The sequence below is a fragment of the Tyto alba genome, unplaced genomic scaffold, assembly GCF_018691265.1.
Source record: "Tyto alba isolate M040663 unplaced genomic scaffold, T.alba_DEE_v4.0 Super-Scaffold_13, whole genome shotgun sequence".
Lineage (NCBI taxonomy): Eukaryota > Metazoa > Chordata > Aves > Strigiformes > Tytonidae > Tyto > Tyto alba.
Window position 1 is genome coordinate 17,118,081 of NW_024881275.1, and position 14,559 is coordinate 17,132,639.

Below are 14,559 nucleotides of genomic sequence, written 5' to 3' on the forward strand. Positions count from 1 at the left end.
CCATTTCATCTTACATAAACAGCCCTTCCACCAAACGTGCCTGACAGTACCATTAAAGCAACTTAGAATGCCTTTAACCAGATAGGCTGAAGGTGGGTCTCCCAAACTACCCTCAACACAGCCCTGCTTTTCCAGGCATATAGAGGAGTCCCCCTGCTACTAACCCCACACCGTTGTCCCACAGCAAGTAACAACCCTTGTTGCCCAAAATGGAGATGGGAAGCACTGGTGTTTCTCGTCTGGCTACAGACAGTGTTACGGTATGACTCTGTGCAGTAAAACAGACTTGGTTTCTGCTTTCTGTGTATCAAATGTTTGGTCCTGTTTTTAAGAGAGGAGAATAGAAAAGAGCAGATACCATAATATTGTTAAGGTTGACTTCCTCAAGGTCAGGATCATTGCTTTGTATTCGTTTCAGAGTTTCCTCCACATCCGTTGAGTTCGGTTCCTCATCAGGAACTGGTTTGTACTGCGTGGGCTTAATCACACCTGCAAGTGAAAAGCAAGACATGTGAAACCGAAAGCACTCTGAACAGCAGCATGTTCTCTCTGGGTGTGTTTCTCCGCTTCCAGAAGCAGCGCTGAGAGAGGGAAGCATGACCTGAGAAACAGATGCAAGATGAGAGACTGAACAAGCACTCATCAGCTGCACCGATGCTCACACACATCCAGAAACGCTGCCCGGCACTGGGGCCAACCAGCACAGGACAGCTGGTGCCTGCTGCTACATGCTCTCGGGCTCCAAAACTGGGTGAGGGAGGGCACACTGGCTGTGTGGGGCTGTTCCCTGGGCTGCGCTACCTCCCAGACAGTGCCGGGGCAGCAGCTGAGACTGCGCTGGCTTGCAGAGGGCAAGAATGCACCAGAGGTGGCCCCAGCAGTCGCAGGCTGCTCTGACATTCTCAGCTCCAATCTTCAGCCTAAAAATAACTCCCACTTTGCCTCTGCTAGCAGCTTCAAAGCCAAACACTGCAGCCAGCTAATGCTCTAAATCACTTACTGTTGAGCCCTTCTTTGTTCACGATGGTGCTGCTCCCCAGGGCCTCGTAGTACTGCTGGTTACTCATCAAGGTGTGCATGCCAAGGATGGCTACAGAAAAAGAAAAGGAGAACACGACTTGAGTTACTGCAGGCTCCAAAGCCAGGAAAAGATGCGTACATGTCATGCTACCCAGGATGGGGGTCCATAGTGCATTTCCCTGTGAAAGCACAGAAACATAGGAAGGTTGGATCAAGACCCCCAGCTGTCATAAATATACAACAGAGCTCAAATGTGCTCCCTAGTTTATTCCAGTGTAGCATGATTCTTAGAAGAGGAACGTCACCTTGCAGACAACAGACAAACAGCCAAGGTTTACCCAGTAGCCAACTTAATTCAGTATCATGCGCAAATAGTGGGGGGAAGACAATAAAACACAAAAAAATACCATGGGTAGGATTTAATCTAAAGGGTCCCATCCAGCAGGAACCTGCACATCCTCATCACCCTTGCTTACCTGGGCATGTGCCACACACTGCGACAGTCCAGTTTTTGAGATGAGCTGTGCCCCACACAGAACCAAACTGACCCCTCAGGCAGCAACATACAAGGTGACCGTCACCTGAAGTATGGCAAGGCACGTCGTATTTTCACTCAACGACAAGCAGGAGTGGTAGTGGTGGTGGTGACGTGCTTTGAATTGATCTTTATACACTTGAAAGTTGACAGTGTAAGGAGCTACAGCTCTGCTGGCTTGGTCAAAATGCTGGAAGTGATGGTATGAACAAATTTCAAAGCTGTTAGAGCCCAAAAGCCAAACTTCTACCAATCTGTGTATCTCAGGCTCATGACTGCAAATCCAATATGCAAATGTGCATTGAAATGTACCCAGGGGGATCTGCTGACATTCTTGCCAGCTGCAAATGAGCAGTGGGAAGCCAGTGGCTTAGAAACACTTAGGCAAAGTTTCTGTTTATAAAAATAACCCTTTCTACTCACAGAAAGTTCATGTTTGAAAATAAACTGGGTTTTTAATTAACTTTTTTTTTTTTGTTGCTTTTAAATAACTATATGACTTTGTAAAGAAAAACGCAGACACGTGAATACTTGTTAGAAACAGACACATTTGAAAAAATCTTGACCTCCGGGTGGGCGCAGTGGTTAAAATAAATAAAGGACAAATCTATCCCTAAAATTCAATCATGCCACCACAAAGGCACTTTACTTTCCCATGAGCTGCTCCTCTCGTGATTGGTTGGCACCAGCCTGTCAACATTTGCTCAGTGCTTTGGCCAGGAAGGGCTGGGAGTTATTGGAGAAGGATACCCCTGAGGCCCACCAAATGAATGGCATCTGTTACGGTGACAGCGCACTGTGACTCCAGCTCTGTGTTGCACGGACGGGACAGCCTGCAGCAAAGGTTGTCAACGAGCACCACCGTCCACTTCCCCACAGGCCCCCAGCACATTCACCGTTGGATTGCACGGAGTCGAGCGCCTCTGTCTGAAAGTCTGAGTGAGGCTGGGCACTCTGAGTTTGCTTGTTTGTATTTCAGCCCGCCCTCTTCTCTGCCAGGTACTCACAGCTGAAATTTTCAGGAGTGCAACGCAGCTCGGAAAAGTAATTTGCAGGCACAGCATTTTGGGGACACACATACACCCCAAACACAGCTTACTCTGACAGTGAAATCCCCCCACCAGCCAGGACTGTGAGTATCTGGACTGCAGACAGATGGAAGGATCTGCTTCCCAGTTATGACCATGTGGGGGATTTTGGGGGCTACAGTTTTTCCTGGTAGACAAGAAGGGCCCACTGTAAGTCTGATGCTTACTGTATATTACCCGAAGGAACCCAGGCAGAACAAAGGCACGCCATTTCTGCCTCCCCCAACTGACCAAAGGCATTGGGAGCCCTTTCAGGAGTTGTTGGGAGCTGCCCACAAGAGCTATCCTGCTGGCCTTGCCAAGGAAGGGATCCAATACACCATGGCTGACAACGAGCCCTGCTAAACAGGCAGGAGCAATGCTGTCACTGTCAATATTGGGATTTCAGCACAGCTTGTATCACATCAGCTCTCCTGCTTCCACTTCACGTGTATTCTCCCAACAACTGCAGAACAAGCTGCCCCAACCAGCATTTCTCTGTGAAAGGAAGAGTTGCACAGATCTGGAGCTCAGAAAGGCAGATTTTGTAGGAAAGGGCTTTAATGGACTCCAGAAGTACAGTAAAAAAGCAAAACTCAGAGATGCAATGCTTGCCCAGGGTACATATGTTGGAAGACTTAATGCAGGAACACATTTCTAAGCCAGAATATATTATTATGTAGAAGGTGTCTAGTTGGTGTTGTTATTTTACAGGCTATCTTACAGACTTCTGGCATGGGGGATACTGGTAGAGAATATAGAATTCTGAAGGAGACAGAACTGGAAGAAGCCAGTAGCACTGAAATACTCATTGACTGCTAGACCAGCAGGGGATGTGTGAGCTGGGTACAGCACCAAGGGGATGTCCATACGCTCCTCTGGCCAAGGCATATCCTATTCCAGTCACAGACCTAAGTCCACACTACTGGCTTCAGCAAGATACCAACATTGCCATGTCTAAAGCGGCAGAGCAATGAGGCTTGCCAGGGGTCACCTCCACTCAGACAACACTGCCTGAAAACCAGCAGCGGGACATTGCTTGAACTGACCTAGCATGGAGGCGTACACCCCTCAGGCAGGAACCATGCCTGTCCTCAGTTTGCACGGGGCTTGTTCAGCCCGGAGAAGGGCACGCTGTCAGGGCTCAAACAGCACCTGCAGTCGCTCCGACCTCTCTCCAGCTCACTATGCATTCCAGCCTGCCTCTCAGTTGTCATGAAGCACGCCAACTTCTTAACGCTGGATCCCCCCAGAGCTAACACTCAGAAAACCAACTGACTGCACAGATCGCAAGAAGCCCGTAGCTTTAAAACGTGTCATAAAAGTTCGTTAACAAACAGCAGCCCTGAGCGTCCGTTGAAAGGCTGCTCTAACCTGACAGCTCCTTTAATAGCTTGCACAAGAAATCCACATTCCCACTGGGCCTGCTTGATTGTTTCCTAGAGGTTTGGCTTGAAGAAAGCTGTGCTCCTGAAGGTGACAGGCTGCAATTTGCAAGATTCAGTGGCAGAGACAGGAGAAGAGATCAAACAGTAGACTCTGTTCCCTTGATAAATCCTTCTCCCTCCTCAGCCTTGGTCCGTGCTGCTGATTAAATCACATGGACTGAGAGTAACTTTAAATATACACTTCTTTTCTAACAAAGAAGTAAATCCTGTCAAAACTGACAGTATTCAGATAAGCAGCAAAAAGTTCAATAGCTCACCTCTCACAAAACAAACAAAAAGAAACTAGTAGTCAAACAACCTGAACCCTCAATTCATATGAAACTATTTTACCAGCAATGTCACAGAGTTCTGCATCAGAGGCATTAGCAAGGGCTTCCTCCAGTTCTGGCTCCAGAGTCACACTTTCCAAAACGGGATCCATCGGCTTCTGCTTGGGGATCCAAGCTTTTCCTATAAATGCAAAGTGAGGCCACTGTCAGTATAGCTATAGCACTTGCTTCACAAGTAGCCATGCAGATGCGTTTCTGTGGGGTGAGATTTGCACAGTGGAAAGGACAGAGGGGGCACAAGGACCCAGAGAAAAATCAGAAGAGACACTGAATCCCTTCCCAATATTTCAGTCCGAGTCCTGCTGCAATGTGAGCCAGGAGACACCTGCCAGACACTTCCAGCTGTGGAGCTGGACTCTTTCAGCAGTGCAGAGGGCTGCAGCTACAAAAAGCCCAATAGTACATTTGTACAGGACGATGACTGCTCAACGCCCAGCACACATTGCGCAGCCTCACCCTGCAGGACTTCACTTCTTCGAAGGCTGTATAAAAGGGGTGGGGACCCGCCAGCAATGACATGGACCAGGAGAGGCCAGTGACCCGGATCCAGCACTGTGCAGGATCATTCAAGCCACTGAAACAGCTCCTGCTGCTAACTCCAAATGCACGGTGGCAGGGCAGATGGCACATTGGTCAAAAGTGGTTGGAAAGAAGGTGGTGGAGGGGGCCTGGCAGTGGGCAGGGACAGCAGTTGTCACCCAGTGAGCATACGGGATGCAAGGAGGCGCAGGCTTGGGGCAGCTGGTCTGGCTCAACATCGCTGCCGAGGACGGCGGGTCAGGGAGGAGAGACACAGAGGGCTCGCCAGACAGAGACCTCTGTGCTCCATCTCCTGGGACAGCAGCAGCCCAAGTAACAGGCCGCTTCCCTGCATGCCAGAGGAGCAGAGCAACAGGTACAGCTGGTAACGCAAAGCTGCCACCCCAGCTGCTCGTGCGTGGCCCTTTCCTAACGAGGGACGTGGCTCCAGCCCAGCCCTGAGTGCCGCGGGGTCCCCGTGGGCAACTGCCCCATCTCCCTGCCCAGGAGGGTCACCGGGCAAGCCGTGACCCATTCTGCGCCCCAGGCAGGCGTGGGGCAGCGGATGGGGTTCGTAGCACTGCGTGGCTGCTCCCAGCTCCTAACCACTGGCACCACCCGCGGGCGGGCACATCTCCTTGCGGAGGCTGAACTGGTTAGGTCTGAGATTTCCCATCAGGGCACCTACCTGCGACCGCCCCCACCACCGAGGAAAAGAGAGAGGCTTGTGGTGTTTTAATACACCATGGCAGGGAGCACTCTGTCGGGTAAACCCAGCACTGCGGTGGGACGGGAGTAGGATGAGGAGGGATCACAGAGCATTTCGGAGCAGTCCCCTCCCCTGAAATAGTCCAGGATCACTGCGAAGAGATAGCAAGCGCAAAGCTCTTGGGCTGGTGTGCCAGCCAGGACTATTTTTGTCCCCCCTTCTGAAACTGGACTCCGCGGCACCAAAGAGGAGAAACAAAGATCCTGCTGCTCAGGGATGTGCAGAAACAGAAGGGGCTAAATTTAGCCTCAAGGAAGAAGCAACTGTGCTTTGGGCTCCCCTGGTACGAAATGGAGGCTGCTATAAACAGCCTTTTGCAAAACGGTCCCATCTCCTGCCTGCGTGCCGCCGCCCTGACAAAGAGGCCAGGAATCTGCCTCCTGGGACACAGCTGCTCTCACAAAAATAGGCAAAGCGTCATGTGTGCCTGCACGGCCAGGCACCTTCTGAGTACTCTGCAGCAAAATGTCTGGAGAGGGCTGGCCCCCTCAGCTCTGGCTTGGTGCAGAGACCCAGAACTGTTGTCCCATGGGATGCAGGGCTTGACAAACTACACACCATCTGGTCGGTTCAGCAGGGAACAGGAAAAGGAGAAATTCTGCTGTCACACAGTAACTCCTCTTGACATCTCAGTGTCATCAAAACTTCTGGGTTTTAATTTTAGAAGGTTTCCTATCTCAGACACACTTTATTACAAGTTTGAACTTTAAATTAAATGGTGCGTGCAAACACAGCATTATATATCATAATATAGCATGTATGCACACATCAACTCCTACCCTGCCCAGGAGCACAATCGGGGAGAGCACCTCCCATGGTGAACTAGTAAATCACCCTCCAAACCTCAAATGTGGTGATTTATTTCCAGCTCTGCCACAACTGTGAATATCTAATTTACCGTCTCTCGCTCACAGTTAATGTAAGTACCGTCTTCACTCAACAGCATGTTACCAGTGAAAATATGTTTAATGTGTTTCAGATCACATCAGATTGAAATATGATTAGCTCAGATCAGAAGCTGAAGACTCAAAATAAACTCCACCTCCTGCAGAGCACTGCTACTACCTGCTGGGCTAGCCAGATGGGTAGCCAGTGCTGGGCTGGGGTACATTTGAAGCTGCTAAATTGCTCTTCCTGATAGCACTCGATTTACTCTTTTCATTTACTTCTTTCAAGGAGAACTCTTTTTTTTTTTTTTTTTTTTCCCCCTGAAAATACCACCTCAGGTTTTATTAAGTGGACAGATTTAGCACGAGTTCTTTCTCAGAGAGGCACGTGGAACAGCTCTGAGAAAGACCTCAACTGGGAAACATGCTCACATGCCCACATTTTCACGCACTTCTTTTTTGACGTGGGGCAACCCACAGCTTGAACAGCGTACAACCAGATCTTATGCAGCAGGATGACTGCAGTACAGAGGGAGACACTGAGAAGTTCCTGGGACCCAGAGGCAAGGACTGACCAGACCACATCCCATGTCAGATGATACTCAGCGTGCTAGTGGGAGCAGGAAAATCCTTTGGATAATGGGACATGTCCCAGGGGAACAGGAAAAGATGCCAGAAGGAGAGGAAAGAGAAGAGGCAGAGCAAACTGCTTGCTCCCAGGCTCATGCAGAGCAGGGGTGCAGCAGCCGCCACAGGGTATGGTGCAGGAAGGCAGAAACATGCAAGCTGCAGCAGACTGGGAAATGAGGCTGGGGCTGCCAAGAGGTGATGGAGACTAGACAGGAACTGTTGGTATCATCATAGCTGAGGGGAGCTGTGGAGACTCTCTATGCTGAGATGAAGTTCAGCATGTAGGGATGGAGCATGAAGGGCAATGGTGGCAGACAGAGCACAGCCTGCAGAGCTCACAGGAGAAGAGGACAGAGGAGAAACAAGAGAGGACAGAAAATTATGTCTTCCCCAGAGCCTGATACAGCTGCAGTGGGATGGGTGCAGTGGTACAGCCTCTGTCCATCGCTTAGCAACGTATCAGATGGTACCCAAATCAGCAAAGGCAATGACCTCTTTGGCACACCCCAGTTTATGAGCCAGCCCGGGCTGCAGAGAGAGCAGATCCACCACCCCAATGGTGTCAAAGGGAGGTCGTGCTTAGCAGCGCAGGTCAGACACAACCCTTCTACTGTGCACCCGCTGTGCCTGCGCTGTGACACACTCAGCACGACGCAAAGGGTGACCATACCTCTTTTTTCACCTGTGAAAGGAACCAAGTCTTCTCTGTCTTTAACATCCTTCGCCTGCTTTTCTAGGTGGGCCATGAGTTCCTCCCTTTTGAACGGGCCAGTTGGTGGCTTTTGTGTCTGATCTCGCTGCCTGAGCCCGGCTGGCAACAGTGCATTCTAGGCATGGAGAGGAGAAACGTGGGTTATCTTTGCAGGCCACGATGCCCATCCATCAAACGCTCTCCCCTCTCTGCTTTCCTCATTGCACTGCCTTCCTTCCACATTGCTGGACAATCTGCTCCTCCTTGTGTCAACGGTTATTTCCATCCAATCCCACTGATTCCCACATCATCCAAGACACGTGATGCTCCTCTCCCCCCCCCCCCCAATTTCAGGTGCTGGCTCCACTACAAGATTTCCATGCTGCCAAGTGGATGTTTCTCTTACAACAGCAGTTCCAGCCCTTTCTCTGGGGGGGGGTCTCAGCCATCACCGGCTCCCCCCAGCCTCCTCCCACACCCTCACCGTTTCTGCTGCCTCTGCAACAGTCACAGCGCCAGAACCAAGCTGCTAAACTCATCCCATCTTCTCCTCCCGGTATGTGTCTGCCCAAGTGCCACCTGCCCCACATGTCCCGGCAAGAATCAGTTCAGGAAATCCCATGTTTTTTCACAGAGCGGACCAGAGAGCCACAGTGATCTCTTCTGCCTTTCATGATCCATCACAAAACTACAGGCAGGGTCTCACAGAGAGAGTTCACCCTGCTGCAGAACAAAACCCCTGCAAATCTCAGCCCTTTTTCAAACTGTTTCCTTGCTATTCAGTCACATAAGCCACCATGGGAAGTTGCTTTGTGCCTGACACATACAGCACATAAGCACCTGCTTAGATTTAAATATAGAACAGCCTTAATGCAGTAGGTAAGACTATTCCCAGATTTGTCACTAAGCATGTTCTTTAAAGCTTTGCTGGATAGAAGTCAACATTTACTTTTTAAGACATCCAAGGTGATTTTGAACAACATGCTGATTTTCCCATGCCCGACTAATAAAAGTAATTCATTATAATCTAAATCTGTGTCAGTGAAAAGCCTGGGAAGGAAAATGACTAATTGGAAGCAATTAGACTTGAGCAATCTTGGAGGGCAACAGAGGAGAACTGTGCTAATGCACAAGCAGGGCGGCATAAGAAACAGCTTGCTTCCTCAGGCTTCGTGCTGAGAGGTGACCAGGCAATCTCGATTCTTTAACTCTTGTACTCAGGCTACACCTGTACTGACAGATGTTGGCGATTATTTTATCCTTCTGCAGCCTTCACAGAATGCTACCTGACTGTGTCTTCTGAGGCAGCTGTAAGCAGCCCGTCAGCCCATACGCTTAATCCGGGAGCTAGCCTGACACCTCTTAATTCTTTCCCTGTGCTGCAATTAAAAATACTGATGATGCAATCTACACTGCCCATCATTTCTCGCAGAAACACTAACTGCATGTTGCAGAAACAATTTCTCACTTGGCAGTGCTCAGCCTCATCATCTAACATTGCCGTGACCCAGAGCCCTGCCAGTTGGCTCTGCACATCCCCTTCTAGGGCCACAGGACAGCACTGCCTCCAAAAAATTTCCATTGCTTGGCACCTGCTGGCCCAGTGTTTGCATGTGCACAGCTCTTACTGATGTTGGGAGGTTGCTAAAAAGCAACTGCCCCATTTTGCAAAACTCTGGGATTTGGTTTTCAGCCTAAATGGAGGAAAATACAGACCATTTTAAGTTTGATATGGAAAAAACCCCAAACAACCCACAAAACACAAAACATTCCCTCCAAGGTGGCCTGATCAGAAGCAGAGATACAATGTCCACAGGTTTACTGCCCTGCACCAGCACTGGCTCACCCCGGTGCCGCAAATCACAGCTCTCATCACACCAGAACATGCACACCAGGCCAAAGGCAGGGGAATATCACAGAAGCAAAGTCCCACGCATAGCCTGTGCTTGCGATAGCAAAACTGCTTCTGCTCATCTGCAGAGAGTCTCTTCCACCCTTGCACTGAGGGCAGGCTCTGCAAAGGATCCCACTTAAAACCACATTAGTAATGCAGTCCATTCCCCACAACTACTGAGATTTGCCACCTGGCAACACTCATGTAAAAATTACTTACATCAGGATCCAGCTCTTCCAGCTCATTCTCTAACTTCCTGAGCTCCTCTTCTGTCAGAGCCCCAAGGATCTTGTCTTCATCTAGGTCTCGGTATTTTTCTAGCTCTTTTCTGTAAGACATCTTAGAGGAGTCTCGTGAATCTCACTTTTACACTGAAACAGGACCTGCAATGAAAACGAGAAGCGTAACACTGAATACATGAAGCGTGACCACTGCAGCCCAGCTAGTCGGGGAATGATGAATTCCACGGAGTTGCAGGAGATTTATGCTTAAAGCATGGCAGACTTCAAAGCCAGGTGAGATTGCTCTGGGCACCCCCATCCACATCCTACATGGAAGTAATGGCCCGTGGTCATGGAAGCGGCACAGTTGTGTGGTTCAGCAGCACACTGACCCATCACGGGCTTCCAGGGCAGCACTGAGCAAGTACTTTGTACAGGACGCTGGCTAGACATGTCTTTCTCCAAGCAACGCTAAATGTTAACGAAGTGTCCTAGGCATTTATTTATTTGAAGGACAATAAACTACAAATCATAAAGTCTGCAGCTCTCATGCCCATACAAGCCCCCAGTAACACCTCCCTGCACATGGCACTCCAGATAATGTTGTGAGAAAACAGATTTGTAGCACCACTGTATACTTCTGAGCTCTGCAAACCTCCACGAGGCTAGAGTGTGTGGCACTCCTTCCCATGCTGTAAAGCCACAAGGAGGTCAGGAAGTATTATCCACCTGTGTTCAGGAGGCTGCTAGTTAAATGTGCTGTTTAGTGACCCACCTTCCCTGAGACAACACGTGTTTGCACTGATGCAAGCTAAGCAGCTCACCTGAGTGTTACTGCATGTCTAAACCAACCCTTCAAGAAGAGAGGTGAGAGTAGCATACTAAATGACTTATCTGGATAATCCCTGCTGACCCAGGGGTTTGTCCCATGTTTCCTAATATAAAATGCCATACACAATCACACACACACATATCTGGACCTCCGCCAGCTCTAAAAGACTGTAGTAGACCTTCTGCGAAGGTCAACCTGTTTAAAATATGCAGGAGGGTTAAAAATACACTCACTGAAATACACAAGAGTGTATCCAACACTGCTTTTTTGCTGAAAGTTTCCTTCTGTTCCATAGCACAGTCTGTATATTTAAACTTTTTTGGCTCAATTTTTGAGGAGAATATTGAACTCTAAATAACTCATAGTGACTACAGTTTAAAAAAAGTTTTGCTAGTCTCTCAAGTGGTGTTTGCATTAAAATAACAGCAATGCCTGTGCATTTTTCCAGGAACCAAACACCTTCTGAGCTTCTATAAATGGCTTCTTTTCAGTTTCTGCGGAATGTCAGAGCCCTGCCCCGAGTCACATCTCTCCAGCTTTGCTCATCCTCTCAGTGCAGATCACGCTCTTACGATCGCTCTTCATCAGCAGAGGAGTTTCTTTATACAACTTACAACGCAGCTGCTGTTCCAGATAGGAAAATTATCTTTAGCTTGGTCACAAAAAGGGCACATTAACGCGCACACGGCGCGTCAGCAAGCCTTTAAATTTAGAGCCGTCATCTGGTCAGACGTTTGGTTTCCCACTGGAGTGATGGCCATTCCTGCATCACTCGCATTCCTGCCACTCGCCACTCAGGAGGTGGAGCGCGGGGAGACGGTGCCTCCTCCATGGGAGGAACAGCCCCCCCCGGCTCCCACAAGCCGGGGGCTGAGCGGGTGAGAAACCAGCTTTTCCTCGGGCTGGTTTGCTCTGCGTGGCGACAGCCAACCTGCGGGCACCAGGAGGGCGGAGGAGGCAGGACGGGCTGTGGGGCTCCGTGGGTTTGGCTAAGCCCACTCCCGGGGGTTTCAGCAGGGGGAACCCCAGCACTCCTGCACGTTACCAATCCCCTGCAGCAGCCAGTGCAAAGGTACCTCCAGCCGCAGGGCTGATGGGCAGCAGCCACGCAACCGTGCACCCGTCGGACTAGGAGCCACGTCCAGCAGCTCCGCCCCAGCAAGGCTGACCTTCTTGGCGGTGGGAAAAGCAGAGCCTTTATCACAATCACCCACGAGCAAACGCTTGTCATTACAGCAATTGTTAGTACCCTGATGTGGGAGATCCTAGAAAAGCAGCCCAGACCTGTATCTGGAGATGTGTTGTGCCACTGCGACCTTAGATTGAAGGGCGTGAACCACGACTAGTCTGTATTTCCGACTCAACTTTTAGTTTTGACTATTCTGCTGTGGAAGGAGCTGGACCCAAGAGCAGGCAGGAAGGCGGAGGATAACCCCACCTCAGGCTGCTAAATTCCCTATAATGGCTTAAAATACCCACGCCCACCAGGCAGACGGCAGTCTCCATCTCGGCTACCTGGGGACAACTACCCCCAGAGGCAGCCACGGCCCCTTCCCAGCAATCAGGGGTGTCCTGCAAGCGGGGGGGCCGACCCTGTCGCCTCCCCCCCAGGAGGACGGGGACTGTCAGCACCGGGAGGCGAAAGGCAGGATGGACAGGGCCCCTCGCAGCCGCGCCGGTGCAGCCCCACGGCCACGACGACGCGGGCAGCTCCCGCAGAGAGCGCGGCGGCAGTGCGGGCAGCACCCGGACATTTGGTACCGCTCCGTTCAGCATCGCGCCCCCGGCACCAGTACCTGCACGGGTGCTCCCTCATCATCCCAGGCCTCTTCTGTCTTGCCAACGAGCGCTGAGAGACAAAGCAAACAGCCCCTCTGCTGTAAGCGGCAAGAGGACTCTGCGCTGCCAAAAATAAGAAAGCGAGTGAATTCTGCCTAAGCGTAATTGTTTTCACTTGCACGGTGTGCTGAAACGCCCACTGCCGCAAACAGCTCTCCCCGACCCGTGCTAGGGTTCAAGCATGGTTTAACACAGAGTTCCCCACACACCTGCGCTAAAAAAAAAAAAAAAAAAAAAAAAAAAAAAACCAAGATGCTCCAGCACAACTGCAATATTCAAATTTTAAATCCACACACTTCTGGACATTCATGACAGAGTTAACCTTAATCCATCATGGATCTGCTCCATCAAATCTATTCTCAATGCCTTCCCAAGATGGCAGCTTTGATTTCTTGCTATTTTTCATTAAACCTACCAACACACTTCTCATTCACTCAATGAAGGAAGTAACACAACAAAATATATACACAATATACAGAAGCTGCACAAGAAAAACACTATTAAAACTTAAAAGTCCTTCAAAAATTTCAATTCATGTTGACTACCAAAACAGCAAGCGATTAGGTCTCATTGTCCAAAGTATTCATCAGAGACATGAGAAGACAGCCCAAACACTTGCACTTCCTAAGTCTGAAGAGAACACAAGCCGGTATGCACAAAAACCAATAAAAAGGTTCAAGACGAAAAATTAAATCTGGTGGGAGATGAACATACACCACAGGTCATCTACAGGGAAGATTATCTGTATCATGAATATAGGAAAACAAAACAAAACAAAAGGCAGCATTTGTGATTATGAGGGGGATGAAACAGTTTCCTTCTGAAGGGTCTAAAAGCACTGAACAAACAAATGGATGCTGTAGAGCAAGCGAAAATGAAAAGCATCCCGGATGACACTGGAAATACTCCTTTCACTGCCCTGAACCAGTCCGTCCCCCCCGCAGCACGGTGCCCTTTCTGAGAGCAGCACCGACCTCTGTGCAGGGAACCCGTGGAGATCTGGGGAGGTGGCCCACGCGGGACCACTGTGTCCCACCCACGGTGGAGAGCAGGCGCGGGGACGTGGTCCAGCTCCTCGGGCGGGCGAGCAGGGAGGGCAGCAGCAGGGCAGCAACAGGCTGCCTGGGGAGGCTGCAGGGCAGCACAGGTACCGCCGAGTCGGAGGATCTGCCCGATCGTCCCTCAACGCCCTGACAACCCCAGGAAAACCAGCAAACGCGCAAGCGCAACCGGGCAAAGCAACAGAAACAGCAGCCAGACAAATTGCAAGAAAACACAAAAACGTCACAGAGAAAGTGTAAAGATGGTTCTCCCCCGGGCACTGCGTGACGCGGCGTGACAGCAGCCTGGCACACGCTTGTGCCGGGCAGCCCAGCCTCTACCTGCACCACCTCCCACGTGCGCTGACACGCTGACAGCAGGAAACTCCAGAAAGCCCTTTTCTTTTCGTACGTACAGGGCAAGAAAGAGCAACTAACCTCCGCGAAGAGACAGGGCTTTTCGGTGGCAAATTCTGTTAACAGTCCGAGCCAGCTCAGATCTCAGTGTTTCGCGGCGGGCTGCAGCACGCTGCTGTCACTTCCACGGGCACGGGGACTGCAGCACACAGGAGGGTTTGGAGCGTCCCAAGTCACCAGCCACGCCGAATAGCCAGCAAAAGGCAGAGGATGGAAACTCTGTGTACTCTTGCCCACCGATGAGAGCCACAGCTGAAACATCCCCCGTCCCAGACAACCCTCAAATCTACTGGGAAACAGAGTGAGGGCTTGGTTTCTGAGATCAGGAGGTGATCAGTAAGTGTCACCAACACAGATATTGATGATTCTCGGAAAAACTGCCAAGTTTGAAGGCATAAGGCTATTCAGGATGAAAGTTGTT

General features: G+C 50.3%; 1 protein-coding gene across 7 annotated transcripts in view; it reads right to left on the bottom strand.

The window, feature by feature from the left end:
- Window positions 1–14,559, bottom strand: part of TMOD1 (tropomodulin 1) — a 28,918-nt gene that overhangs the window by 7,357 nt on the left and 7,002 nt on the right. For 5 of the 7 annotated variants that reach the window (XM_033001744.2, XM_042787585.1, XM_042787587.1 and 2 more), the window contains exons 2-6: window positions 10,009–10,172; window positions 7,875–8,031; window positions 4,401–4,520; window positions 1,001–1,090; window positions 359–489 (exon numbers count right to left, since the gene is read on the bottom strand). In XM_033001744.2, coding sequence (XP_032857635.1) covers window positions 359–489; window positions 1,001–1,090; window positions 4,401–4,520; window positions 7,875–8,031; window positions 10,009–10,128 — 618 coding nt within the window. In that variant the 5' untranslated portion in view covers window positions 10,129–10,172. Of the gene's footprint in view, window positions 1–358; window positions 490–1,000; window positions 1,091–4,400; window positions 4,521–7,874; window positions 8,032–10,008; window positions 10,173–10,589; window positions 10,700–12,638; window positions 12,912–14,559 lie in introns of those variants that run through there. The other 2 variants (XM_033001742.2, XM_033001743.2) reach the window with 2 other exon arrangements.